Source organism: Salmo salar, chromosome ssa20 (genome assembly GCF_905237065.1).
Source record: "Salmo salar chromosome ssa20, Ssal_v3.1, whole genome shotgun sequence".
Classification (NCBI taxonomy): domain Eukaryota; kingdom Metazoa; phylum Chordata; class Actinopteri; order Salmoniformes; family Salmonidae; genus Salmo; species Salmo salar.
The window spans coordinates 44,634,019-44,648,150 of record NC_059461.1 but is presented as its reverse complement, the minus strand read 5'-3'; the positions used below and the strand labels follow the sequence as shown (position 1 = coordinate 44,648,150).

General features: G+C 40.8%; 1 protein-coding gene across 1 annotated transcript in view; it reads right to left on the bottom strand.

Annotated features, from left to right (window-relative positions):
- The window catches only part of atp1b3b (ATPase Na+/K+ transporting subunit beta 3b), a 31,362-nt gene extending 17,914 nt beyond the window's left edge, over positions 1-13,448 (bottom strand). Inside the window, exon 1 of the mRNA XM_014161967.2 lies at positions 13,116-13,448. Within this exon, the coding sequence (XP_014017442.1) occupies positions 13,116-13,236 (121 nt within the window). The 5' untranslated portion in view covers positions 13,237-13,448. The remainder of the gene's footprint in view (positions 1-13,115) is intronic.
- Positions 13,449-14,132: the final 684 nt, after the last annotated feature.

Genomic DNA, 14,132 nt, shown 5'->3' with positions numbered 1-14,132 from the left:
ATTGATGGACCACAGAGATGTCAGATGGGCTATCTGTAATTTGTCTGACATTTCATACATGTCAAAAGTTTAAATGAGTGCATTTTTTTTAAATGTCTTTAATTAATCTTTGTCCAGGCCAATGGTTCCAGACCCTTCCACTCATCTTTTCCACTGTTCACGTTTTTTACTTGGTCGCCTGTAACTGAACCTTGTCAACCACATACCTTCGCGTGGCTGTGACCCTCTTCAGTGGTGGGTCATGGGGGTTATTAATACCCAAAGGAGAGGGTCAGAGGGGCTGGGGAGTAGGGGTGTGGTGGGTGTCCCAGGGAAAGTGAAGACTAGGGGTGGTGTGTGTGTGTGTGTGTGTGTGTGTGTGTGTGTGTGTCAGGAGGAGTGAAGATCAGGTGTGTGTGTGGACTAGGGGTGAGTTGTGGGAATGTGTCCCAGAGGAGGTGGGGACCAGGGGTGTGGAGGTGTACATTACAGAGCCCAAGCAATGACAAGAACACGTGGTGGGCAATCAGACAGTTCTTTGGGAAAGTTTTTTAACTTCTGTAAAGTGACAGGCATGAGTGAATGGTTTCACCACAGGCCTTGGTGTTGTCCTTACTTTTCCCACGCACCCATGTCAACATACACGCGCACATAGAGGAACACAAATATGCAATTACACACACACCAAGTCTCTCACACACCAGCCCGGTTCATGCATCATAGGTCATTTATTTCCATGTTCATACCAGGCCTGTGACTCAAACCAGCCCTTCCCCTTTAACCTTAAAACCTAATCCAGTCCAAACTCATTCTCCCTGCCTGTCCCAATACACTGCGATCAGAGCCGGCTGCAGACAATCAGCTAGGGGGAAAATCACATTTTCACATTTTTATTCTATTTTTATAATTAAATATATGCAACGAATTTCCACTAACAGGTTTCTGTGCCAATGCACAACACTCAACCAATAAGCAACGCATACCGGTTGCCGATTTGAGCGCTTATCATCATGGTTTGCGTTTTCGTCACAACAATCAAGTACGTCAATCTCGACAAAGAGAAAATACATCCCTCCCTACTTAGCATCGAAGGCTTGGTTTGACAATCTCCGAATGTCATTAAACCTTTCGGTGTTTTGTAACAGATGTCTATTTCCATTAATCGAATGGCCGTTGCGCAGTTTGGATGCTGAGGTTATATTGGAGTGAATTAACATGCGCAGGTAGCCTACAGGAGACTTTTGAAGTAGCCTGATCAGATTAAAACATTGTGACTAGTTGTGTTTATGCCACACAATAAATACATTTTAAAAGTTAAATGACAAATATTTAGGAGCACAGGATGACTTCGGAGAATGATGATGGGCAACAGACAGTGCATCAGAAGTAAAAATACAGCCAGACTCTCATGCTACTGTACCTTTCTAGAATCTTTTGAGAGTCGACCCACAACTGATCCAAAACGTTCAAATGACAGGGTTTTTGCCCCATTATTCAAATGACGTTTTCACTGCAGTTTACAGCCTCGAGTAGAATTGTACTGAATTGAAAACAACAATACAATTACTCATTGGATCGTGGTGTTATAGGCTAGTCTACGTAGAATAATTGTATTGTCCCTAAACTAGATCAATAGGGTAGCTTTTTGAGCTGTGTCTTCACTGTTCTTTCATGTGCAACGATGCACTTGGCCTCTCCACAGCATATCAGCCAGGGGCGAAAATCTGATATCCACTTTGGAGGGGACAATTACATGAAATTTTCTCAAGAGCAATTCCTGAGGGGGACACCAAAAGTAGTGCTGTACATTGTAATATGGTAAATGTATATTGAGGAACCAAAGAAATAAGGTGTTTGCCGTACTACTAACAACCGGTAACCAAAACTACACAACTAATCACAACAGCAATACCATTGCCTTTAACAAATCTTAGTTCAGTCACCAGTTTAAGTTGAGAGTGGGGGTATCCATGGCATTTTCCAATTATGTTCCTATTTTACAAGTCAAAAAAATTGAGAACCTTTCATAATGTTGCCAAACAAAGACTCAACAAACTTACCAGAGACTCCCTGTCTCTGCCAGTCTGTCCCCAACTCTGCTGTCTGTGTGCCATCTGTTGCCTGCTCTGCCTAATGACATCATTGTGAAACATTTCCATTAGAATTTAATTTCTTTCTTATGAACATTTTATCAACTAGTCTTTGAGATATTAGGCTACTAGGGTTCTTACTATGCGTTTTGGTGTATTGAAAAATACTCTGATGTCCGTCTTTTATTTTTCTGCCATTTTTCTACCTGGCTGGCTACACACACAGTGTGTAGGTTATTTACAGTAGGAGATGGGCTTCTATCATCTTCAATCATTCTATATGGGCTTCAATCTAAAAGGTAGCTAGCAAATGTGAAACGGATTAAAATGACAAGAGTTGACAGCTGTATGAGTTCACCATTTACACAACATATGCTGCAACCTTTTGTAATTTTAATAGTTTGTTTCATATTGGCTGGCTTCCAACAATAGCTGAATTTGCAAAGCTAGCGAGCACCAATTCAGTTTCAGTGGTGTTTGCTATAATCTTTGCTACCCGGGTTAAATAAAGGTGAAATAAAATAAATAAATAAAAGTTCCCTTGCGACAATTTAGCTTTTGCAACGAGACCATTAAATATATTTAAGACAATGGTAGATGAGAGTGTAGTTCTGTTCAGTTTGGACTTCAGTTTATCGCTAACCTTATCACAGGGACTTTGAAGCACTAACTTACATCATCTGCATGCTGATTCCATCTTTGACGACACCACATAAATGGAATAGGTACTAGCTAGCTTAATAGTTAATATTTGCGCGCTAGCTCTGCATATTCAGCAAGTGTGTGTGTGCGCGATTGACTGGATGAACCTCATGGCAGTTACGTAGCAAGCTAAGGAACTGGCAGTGGATCAAACCATTGTGAGGCAAAGGGCGAGGGGGGGTCGCAATCTTTTGAAACTTAAAAACGCGCTATTAAGTGTCTATAATCAGCGCAATTGCTTTCATTGCGTATTATTAATATTATTTAAATTACATAGTTATGTTTCAGTGATATATTGGGGGGGACAAATCATATTTTTCCAAGGATGGGGGGGTCGTGTCCCCCCCGGGATTTCCGCCCCTGATATCAGCTATTCCTCTAGATTGTGGATTATATTGAAAATTGGCGCATTTGAAAATGTTTGAATAACTGTCCACATGTAGTTTTTCTGCCAACAAGCAAATTATATAAAAAAATGTCTATATCACGTGTCAAACTGATTCCACGGAGGGCCGAATGTCTGTGGGTTTTTCGCTCCACCCTTGTACTTGATGAATGAATTAAGGTCACTAATTAGTAAGGACATCCCCTCACCTGGTTGTCTAGGTCTTAACTGAAAGTAAAAACCATAAACCCGCACACACTCGGGCCTCCGTGGAATCAGTTTGACACCCCTGGTCTATATCAATATATTATTCCCCATGGTAGAAACTTGGCCTATTCTATTGGTCAGCTTGCCATTAGGTGCGAGAAAGATAGTCTATTCCAAACAAACTCTGGGACAGTTGTGGGACTATAGATCCCAAATGCATACATTCAGTAGCCATAAACTACATACAAAAAAAGTGCTGTGCCATGTGCTCAAGTATGCCCACCGTTATATGCACTTTAATGGTGAATGGGAAGTGCACTTCAATTACCAGTTGAGAAATAAAAATAGCTATTTATAATTGTGGCTATCAAAAAAAAGTTCACGTCATTTCATTTAGATTTGTTGCGCAATGGTTAGGTTGAAAAAAATCACGTTTCACTCCAACAGCAAGGTATAGCAGCAGCTCTTGCTCTGTCTGACAGATTTTCTGGTTAAACTGGGCTCATATCTGTATGCTGTGCATGTGTGATAAAATAAGAATCATAACGACTAACGAAAATACTAGGAGTGTACCGACATGGCCATACTCGTATTCGTATCTGTACATTGACAGTTGATAGCCGAATCGGATGATACTCGTGATCTGAAAAAAAAACCGGAAGTGTTTTAATATGCTTAAATAGGTGTGTGCAAAATACTTCCCTGCACCTTCTCACTGCAAAAACGCTGCAGATTAGGAGCAACGTGCAGAGGGGTGTGTGAGTGTCTCTGTGTGTCCTCAATTTGCAGCTGGCAGCCAAGTTTGCTGTCACTCAGTCAGAATGAGCATCAGCATTTCATCTTTTCCCCCTACCCTTGCTCTGCTTGTTAGATATTGACAGCTTGATAGCAAACGCCCTTGCCATGTGATTTATCATAGTAGCAGGCAGCAGCAATCTAAATGATCATTCCGAAAACATGCAAGGAAATTATGAAGCAAGTGGATGGAGAAATACAGCTTCACTCTATCCAATCAGACCAGCAGGATCAATGTGCAGCCCGCCCTTCTCTTTAAAGACAGTTAAGTTATTTAGACCGCGTCGAACCTCTCACATGACTAACTGACATGAGAAAGATGCGTGCTGGCATATAGCATGGTACTCAGTGATGTGTTGTGTTTGCTCCAAAAATAACGCTTTGTATTCAGGACATTCAGTTCTTTGCCAAGTTGTTTTGTGCCTTATTGCAAACAGGATGCATGTTTTGGAATATTTTTTATTCTGTGCAGGGTTTCCTTCTTTTCACTCTTTCATTTAGGTTAGTATTGTGGAGTAACCTCAATGTTCTTCTATCACAGCCATTAAACTCTAACTGTTTTCAAGTCACCATTGGCCTCATGGTAAAATCCCTGAGCTGTTTCCTTCAAAATCCGGCAACTGAGTTAGGAAGGACGCCTGTATCTTTGTTGTGACTGGGTGCATTGATACACCATCCAAAGTGTAATTAATAACTTCACCATGCTCAAAAGGATATTCAATGTATGCTTCTTTTTGTTTTACCCATCTAGGCATCTACCAATAGGTGCCCTTATTAGTGAGGCATTGGAAAACCTCCCTGGTCTAAGTGGTTGAATCTGTGTTTGAAATTCACTGCTTGACTGAGGGACCTTCCAGATAATTCTGTGTGGGGTACAAAAATCATGTTAAACACTATTATTGCACACAGAGTGAGCCCATGCAACTTAAGCAAATGTTTACTCCTGGACTTATTTAGGCTTGCAAATAGCAAAAGGTTTGAATACTTATTGACTCAGTTTTTCATTTTTTTAAATTAATTTGTAAACATTTCTAAAAACATAATTCCACTTTGACATTATCTGTATTGTGTGTAAGCCAGTACTATAACACAACATCTCAATGTAATCAATTTTAAATCCAAGCTGTAACACACGATGTCGAAAAGGTCAAGAGTTATGAATACTTTCTGAAGGCACTGTATGTGATGGTGCGTTACTAAACGGCAGCACCGCTTTATCAAATGTTCATATTGATATTTCAGGCTACGCCGTGAAAAACTGTATTCATGGGACACAAATCCAAAATGTATGCAATTGCAAAATTGAATGGTTCTAACCGACAAGAGTCCCCTAACTTGCATGGTTCTGCAATGGGATACACGTAGGCTAATAGACCTACTTCTTCCGTGCGCATTTGGTATCCAGCTGTTTAGTTAGACCTAGTGATGTTGTCAACCATCATCAGCCGATGCAGGAAATATTTTTCTGACAAACAGCTGTTGTGATAGGCTTATAGCACAACATGCAAAAACAGCCAGTGCGGGAAAAAGATGTTCGGAAGAATGTCCAGGATATTTTGATTTCTCATTCGTTGCAACAGTGAAGACAGTTGGTTAGATCCAATTCAATACCCCTACATTTAAAATGATCTGCCATTGTCTGCTTGATTTACAGCAGGGTCTAGAAGATTTAACAGAGAAAGCATCAAGGTAATCAGTTCATGTTTTCATATGTTTCTGTGCGTCTTACTGGAAACTGCGTCTAGGCTACCGTGCGCAATTGTGTAGGATAGCCCACGCTATTGTGCGAACACCCAAAGTATTTTCCTTTTATTATTAAGGACATTTAATGACAACAAATAAGTAGCCTAATGGGCTTACACAAAATGTACGCAGTGTAGTACCTACGACAAAACGCACGTAAGCGATGATCAGGGTGTTTCTTGGGCTACTTTGATATGTAAAGTGGATGAGATGCGCAATCTGTGTTCGACTTGGTTACATCGGAGATGTCGGAGTCTAACTTCATGGAGAAACTTGTTGCTCAAACCTATGATGGTGTTGCTGTAATGGAACGTATCTGCGATTTGTACTTACAGTTAAGTACCCTCCTGTTCCCTGATGAAGAGGTGATGACCACCACTCCACTACCAGTGTCAACTCTTCTGTCATGAACTGAAGCCATGTCTCATGTGCCCTCGTCCACTGGTACATTGAATGTTTCCTCTCCAAGCACTGTGACTAGCCCTGTCAATGTTCTCTCATTACTGTATGTAGAGTCAATCACATACACAATCATTTGTTTATTTAAATACATACAAACATCACACAAACATCAACTACATCACAGACCTGCCCAGACCTAGAGTACCAGTCAAAAGTTTCTACATTGTAGAATAATAGTGAAGACATCAAAACTATGAAATAACACCCATGGAATCATATAGTAACCAAAACAGTGTGAAACAAATTATATTTATATTCTTCAAAGTAGCCACCCTTTGCCTTGATGGCAGCTTTGCACACTCTTGGCATTCTCTCAACCAGCTTCATGAGGTAGTCACCTGGAATGCATTTCAATTAACAGGTGTGCCTTGTTAAAAGTTCATTTGTGGAATTTCTGTCCTTCTTTAATGCGTTTGAGCCAATTAGTTGTGTTGTGACAAGGTAGGGGTGGTATACAGAAAATAGACCTTTGGTAACAGACCAAGTCCATATTATGGCAAGAACAGCTCAAATAAGCAAAGAGAAATGACAGTCCATCAATACTTTAAGGCATGAAGGTCAGTCAACACGGAACATTAAGAACTTTGAAAATTTCTTCAAGTGCAATTGCAATATAGGCTCTCTGCCATGTTTTGTATAGCTAACCTTTCATATGAATATCCTTTTCTGACTCAAATAGAATTCCCTCAAGATTGCTCTGATGTTCAAAATATTTACACATCTAAAATTTGTGATATAAAACTGAACACCTCAACCCTTGTCTTGCAATGAAGTCAAGCCTCTGAACACCAAGTCATACCTCATACCCTAATTCAAATCACTGCTGTGATCCCTTCCCAACACTGTAAGTAACCCTCTCATTCCCATTCCCCATAATCATTCGTCTAACGATTTTTTTAAAGCACTTTGTCGTCTTTATGTGGTTCGCGCCTATACTGTGGGTCTCACATCCTCCAAGAATGTTAAAGTCACCAGCCTCCACTGGTGTAGATATAGGAGAGGAGACAAGGCAAGAAAGTCACTTTACACTATTGAGATGTCCCCATGTCTCCTCTAGCTCCCTCACAAAACCTTAATATAGACATGGAAAGCGCATCTCCCTCTAAAACGCCAATGGACACTGGGACAGAAGATGTTCATTTTTTTAAATCATGGGTGTCAAACTCATAGTTTTGATGCCTGTTACCGACGATCATATCACGCGCAAAGTCGCTTAGGTCACTCATTTTGCCCACTAACGTTCAATCGAACAGTAGCTGAATGCCTCGATGCCTGTCTGCTTGCTTTATATAGCAAGCCATAGCCACGTGACTCACATGCTGACCAGACCGGACACGTTGCGCGCGTCGCAAAATAAACATAGAAATCCATGTTATTCAATTATTGCACCCACACTGCTCACGCGCGCCAACGAGCATCTGCGTTGCCAAGGGCTAAAATAGAACTCCTTTCTATTTCTGACACCGATCACGCTGAAAGTCCTGCCTCTCCCATCATATTGGTTTATAGAAGCAGGTACCCACGTGCCATCTCCTCATTGGTTATACCCACGTGGGTGATTGAAAGACGAACTGTTTTGCCGGTAGTTGTGGTAATACTATGAAAGTTTAGATGCCAATCACCATATAAGTTCAAAGATGAAAAAGCCTGGAAGGAGGAGAGATGACTAGAAACGATTCGGTTGGCCGTTTTATGTGTGGATTAATTGGTGGAGTAGAGGAGCTTGTGCATTTCAGGTAAAATAACTCAATGTTTATATCCCAGGACAAATTAGCTAGCAACAGCAAGCTAGCTAAATAGGACAAATTAGCTAGCAAGTGCAAGCTAACTAGCTAAATTGCCATACATGTTTAATGCTTTTCGACCTGTCCCCAAATTTATGTAATTGGTTCAGAGTTTGTTTTAACCTGCGTGTCGTGATCACGTTTGGTGTAGGGGGACAAAATACATTTATGCACATTTTATATTAGACTTGTGCCGGCTAACATGCATATCTGCAATCTCATTGGCTGAAATGTTTCCGCCTGCTCCAGGCTCCTCCCACCTGCCTTCCACCTTTTCTGACATTTCTTTCAGAGGGGTTGGTTTAAAGCAGAAGTCAAAATTTGGTTGGACCTTGTGTACAATTGACAAATAAAGTGATCTTAATCTTAATTTATTCCCATTGTTAGAATGGAGAGTCCTGTATCTTCTCAGTGTATAGACAATCTTTGACGCTGCATATGTCGGCTCAATCGGAAATTACCTTTACATTTCAAATCGCACTATAACGTGGATCTTCCGAGGTCTGGATTGAGTGTAGCCCCAAATCCACAGGGACATAAACCAGAGAGTTGTGCAGATGGAGAGGAATGAGAGAGCAAGACGGCCACAACCTGGATATTAAAGGGATACTTTGGGATTTTGGCAATGATCCCAAAATAACTAGCATTAGCGCAATGACTGGAAGTCTATGGGTATCTTCTAGCATTAGCTCGTAAAACTACCTCTAACTTCCTTCATGGATATCTACTACCATGCTAGCAGATACCCATACACTTCCAGTCCCTGCGCTAATGCTAGTTAGCGTTGGCTCGCAAAACTGTCTTACTTAATACTGGATACAGATACATAAAAATGGTATCCACGAGTTTCTGACTCTGGGGAAGTAGATAAAAAGGCAAAGACAAAATACCAAAGTATCCCTTTAACTCGAGTCCAATCCTTTTATCTATTCAATAACAATCCCTCTCCCCCCTCTCCCTATCAGTGGTGTAAAGTACTTCAAAGTACTACCTAAGTAGTTTTTTGGGGTATCTGTACTTTAGAATTTATATTTGACAACTTTTACTTTTACTCCACTACATTTCTAAAGAAAATAATGTACTTTTTTACTCCATACATTTTCCACCCAAAAGTACTCTTTACATTTCAAATGCTTAGCAGGACAGGAAAATGGTCCAATTCACACACAGCAAGATCTCTGGTCATCTCTACCGCCTCTTATCTGGCAAACTCACTAAACAGGAATGTTTTGTTTGTAAATTATGTCTGAGTGTTGGAGTGTGCCCCTGGCTATGCGTAAATTTAAAAAGAAGAAAATCGTGCCGTCTGGTTTGCTTAGTATAATGAATGTGAAATTATTTATACTTGTACTTAGTATATTTGAGCAATTACATTTACTTTTGATACTTAGTTGAAGTCAGAAGTTTACATACACTTAGGTTGGAGTCATTAAAACTCGTTTTTCAACCACTCCACAAATTTCTTGTTAACAAACTATAGTTCTGGCAAGTCGGTTAGGACATCTACTTTGTGCATGACACAAGTAATTTTTCCAACAATTGTTTAGACAGATTATTTCACTTATAATTCACTGTATCACAATTTCAGTGGGTCAGACGTTTACATACACTATGCTGACTGTGCCTTTAAACAGCTCGGAAAATTCCAGAAAATGATGTCTTCTGATAGGCTAATCATTTGAGTCAATTGGAGGTGTACCTGTGTATGTATTTCAAGGCCTACCTTCAAACTCAGTGCCTCTTTGCCTGACATCATGGGAAAATCAAAAGAAATCAGCCAAGACCTCAGAAAAAAAAAAAATTGTAGACCTCCACAAGTCTGGTTCATCCTTGGGAGCAATTTCAAAAACGCCTAAAGGTACCACGTTCATCTGTACAAACAATAGTACGCAAGTATAAACACCATGGTACCACACAGCTATCATACCGCTCAGGAAGGAGACGTGTTCTGTCTCCTAGAGATGAACGTACTTTGGTGCAAAAAGTGCAAATCAATCCCAGAACAACAGCAAAGGACCTTGTGAAGATGCTGGAGGAAACAGGTACAAAAGTATCTATATCCACAGTAAAATGAGTACTATATCGACATAACCTGAATGGCCGCTCAGCAAGGAAAAAGCCACTGCTCCAAAACCACCATAAAAAGCCAGACTATGGTTTGCAACTGCACATGGGGACAAAGATCATACTTTTTGGAGAAATGTCCTCTGGTCTGCTGAAACAAAAATAGAACTGTTTGGCCATAATGACCATCGTTATGTTTGGAGGAAAAAGGGGGAGGCTTGCAAGCCGAAGAACACCATCCCAACCGTGAAGCATGGCGGTGGCAGCATCATGTTGTGGGGGTGCTTTGCTGCAGGAGGGAGTGGTGCACTTCACAAAATAGATGGCATGATGAGGAAGGAAAATTACGTGGATATATTGAAGCAACATCTCAAGACATCAGTCAGGAAGTTAAAGCTTGGTCGCAAATGGGTCTTCCAAATGGACAATGACCCCAAGCATACTTCCATAGTTGTGGCAAAATGGCTTAAAGACAACAAGTCAAGGTATTGGAGTGGCCATCACAAAGCCCTGACCTCAATCCTATAGAAAATATGTGGGTAGGACTAAAAAAAAGCGTGCGATCAAGGAGGCCTACAAACCTGACTCAGTTACACCAGCTCTGTCAGGAGGAATGGGACAAAATTCACCCAACTTATTGTGGGGAGCTTGTGGAAGGCTACCAGAAAGGTTTGACCCAAATTAAACAATTTAAAGGCAATGCTACTAAATAAAACACTTTACTATTATTCTGATATTTCACATTCTTAAAGTAAAGTGGTGATCCTAACTGTCCTAAGACTGGGAATTTTGACTAGGATTAAATGTCGGGAATTGTGAAAACGGAGTTTAAATGTATTTGGCTAAGGTGTATGTAAACTTCCGACTTCAACTGTATGTTCATATACATAGAGGTAAAGTGACTAGGCAACAGGATCGATAATAGAAATTAGCAACAGCGTGTGTGTGTGTGTCAGTGCAAGAGAGGGAAAAAAAGGATCAATGCAGGCAGTCCAGGTAGCCATTTGATTAGCTATATAGCAGCCTTGTTTAGCAGTGTTATGGCTTGGGGGTAGAAGCTGTTCAGGGTCCTGTTGGTTCCAGGCTTGGTGCACTGGTACCGTTTTCAGTGTGGAGGCATAGAGAACAGTCTACGGCTTAGGTGGGTGGAGTATTTGACAATTCTTTAGGCCTTCCTCTGACACCGCCTTGTATAGAGGTCCTGGATGACAGGTGTTGACTGAAGCCTAGTGTCTTTGCTCCTATTCCTCAATGCCAGACACCTGGTATAAGACCATAGGAGTTGCCTAGCGCTACCTCCCCCACAGCATCAGTAAGCCTACCATTTTCCCATGTTTGTAGCCTACTAGAGTATCAACCATATTCAAGGGCATGTGTTGAGAAGGAATCAAAAGGAGCACAATTATGCCACAGTTAACTTGCACAATTATAATCACACACAGGTGCCCACCAACACATGCACACACGCAATCTTCTTCTTTAAAACAGAGCTAAGGTATGTCTGCATTTATGTGCTCAGTATTGCTCTCAAATCTAAAATGGATTTATGCTCCCTGCAACTCGTAGGCGATCAACCCCCACTATTTATCATTGACAGTAGGCTACAAATGGTGTGCCTGCTGTGCCCAATGAGAGATAATTGATTTGACCTTGAGAATTTGAGGAGGATAGGATGTAGAACTCTATGAATGATAAATAAATTATAGCATGACTGACTGCACGCGAGTAGTGGCCGAGAAATAGCTTCGCTCTATTACTGTATTGCAGAAACAAAGTGTCACTAACCATAACCCATCGACATTATTGGCAACATAGTTTCAAATTAACCTGGATCAGATCAAAGCCTGGAACAATTATATCATCCAATGCCTTCAGAAACTCAACGAAGCGTCCAGATTCCGGAGACCCACTACATTTCACAGTTCTGTGTGTCACAATACTTTCCAATTGTTTATTGTAGAATTAAGCCACACAAAATCTGCCTATACCTACTATGAATGAAATAAGAAGGGTGATATGACAGGATGAAACAGTGTATGCATGCCCCATATCCCTTGCCAGCCTCGTGCGAGACTGCTTCTCAAGAGGATACAAGGTGCTTTATAGGTTACTCTAAGAACAGTTTAATTGCACTGATTAGGGGGACGAAATTGGGGAAGTGTTGGTAAGGCTACAGGCCGATTATTATTTGGATATATCTAGAATGCTGTAATCCCAGTTTGTTAATTCCATTGCGATTTATTCCGATACATATTAGCCTACTGACCTAGTTAAAGCAGCCTAGATTCGGCTTGTTAGGCTCCGTCATTTAAAAAAAATGACAAATAGGTTTAAAAAAAGTGTAATCCCCCCACACTAGTGACCTAATAGTTAATAACTCGCAAATAACTGGGCAAAAAAAAGCCTATTTCGAGCCATGTGTGGAAACATTGAGAGAGAAAAAATGATGAATGGACACAGTTTAAAATATTTATTCCAATATTTTAAGTCCAGGGACATAAGGAAACCATGTATTCGAGGCTATAGCCATTGCAGTTGATGTGTAAAATAAATTCAGTAGATCAGTGACCGTAAGAAATATTTGGTTATAAGGGGGAAGGTGCCTTCAGAGGGGAAAAAAACATTCCGATCCCATTAGATCAACTTTGATTGGCTGTTGCCATTATTGCGGCGAAAATCACAACGAACAAACGTCTCCGTATGTAGGCCTACTTAAAAAAACAGGCTATTTATTTAATGATCAAAATTACTATACACATTTGCATCCAAGGCTGCATTCACATTGATCAACGATTAAATCCGGTCAATGAGCCTTTGTATGGCTATAAATTGTCACATCAATGGGAAATCTAATTGTTTGAATATGCAAACCCGATCAGATCTCGTCACAACCCGGTTTCTTACCCCAGCTTTTAGCGGTTCGGCCAATAAACTCTCCTGTTCGTGGGTTGTAGATAGAATCTTTCCAGGAGGACGTCTGCGGTTTGTCTCCGTCGGCGGCGGGTGTCTCCTCCTTGGTCGACATGGTTGGCTTTGGGTTGTTCAAAATGAGAAACCGTAGATGGTTAAGAATGTTATAATGCCCAAACGGTTAATAAACGATGGATTGCCTCTGTTTTATATAAACAAAAATCATCGACTGTTATTTCCGACCCAATATAGCCTAGTCCTTTCGGGTTACCCTCTCCACACCGCTACAGTACTGCAGCAACTGAGCTGGAGGAGAATTCGCGTTAGAAGCATCTCAGCGCATGCGCACTTTCGGCACTCAAAACTCAAGAGGGGTGGTTCATTTGATTTGTTATTTATAATCTTAAAAGGTTCTATTGATTTTAAGTAGGCTAGATTGATTTAGATCAGGGATGGCCAACTTTGATGGGGTGGGGACACAAAAAAAAAAACGGAACTCGTCATGAGGGGCCACAGTGGCTGTGTGTCTGCCTACCCACCTCCATACACCTCAAACCTTGTCAGCAAAACATTTTAGCAGCCCCCCTCATGACAGCTAAGTGAAACAATTTAAGTTTTAAAGTTCATTTCCTACAATTCTGCACATTTTCTCATGGGGCATAGAGAAAAATTTGCCGTTTTATTAGCAAGTTTGCTGCAATTCAATACATTTTGCCATGGGGCGGAGAGAAGATTTAGCCATTTTTAATATGATAACTGATTATTAATGAGCCAACCCAGTCGGTAATTCGATCATGCTTACAAGTTTAGATAGCTGGCCACTAGACTAATTTACCAATCATAATTATTTTTGCTGATATGGGCTAATTGAGTGATTGCAATGCACAACCAAATTTAGAAATTGCACCTTGTGTATTCTATTATTCTAACTCTCAACAGTAAGTTGAGACCCCGACTGTTATTTTGTGAAAATGGCCCCGGCCTATCCCTGGTCTGAGTTGCCCATCCCTG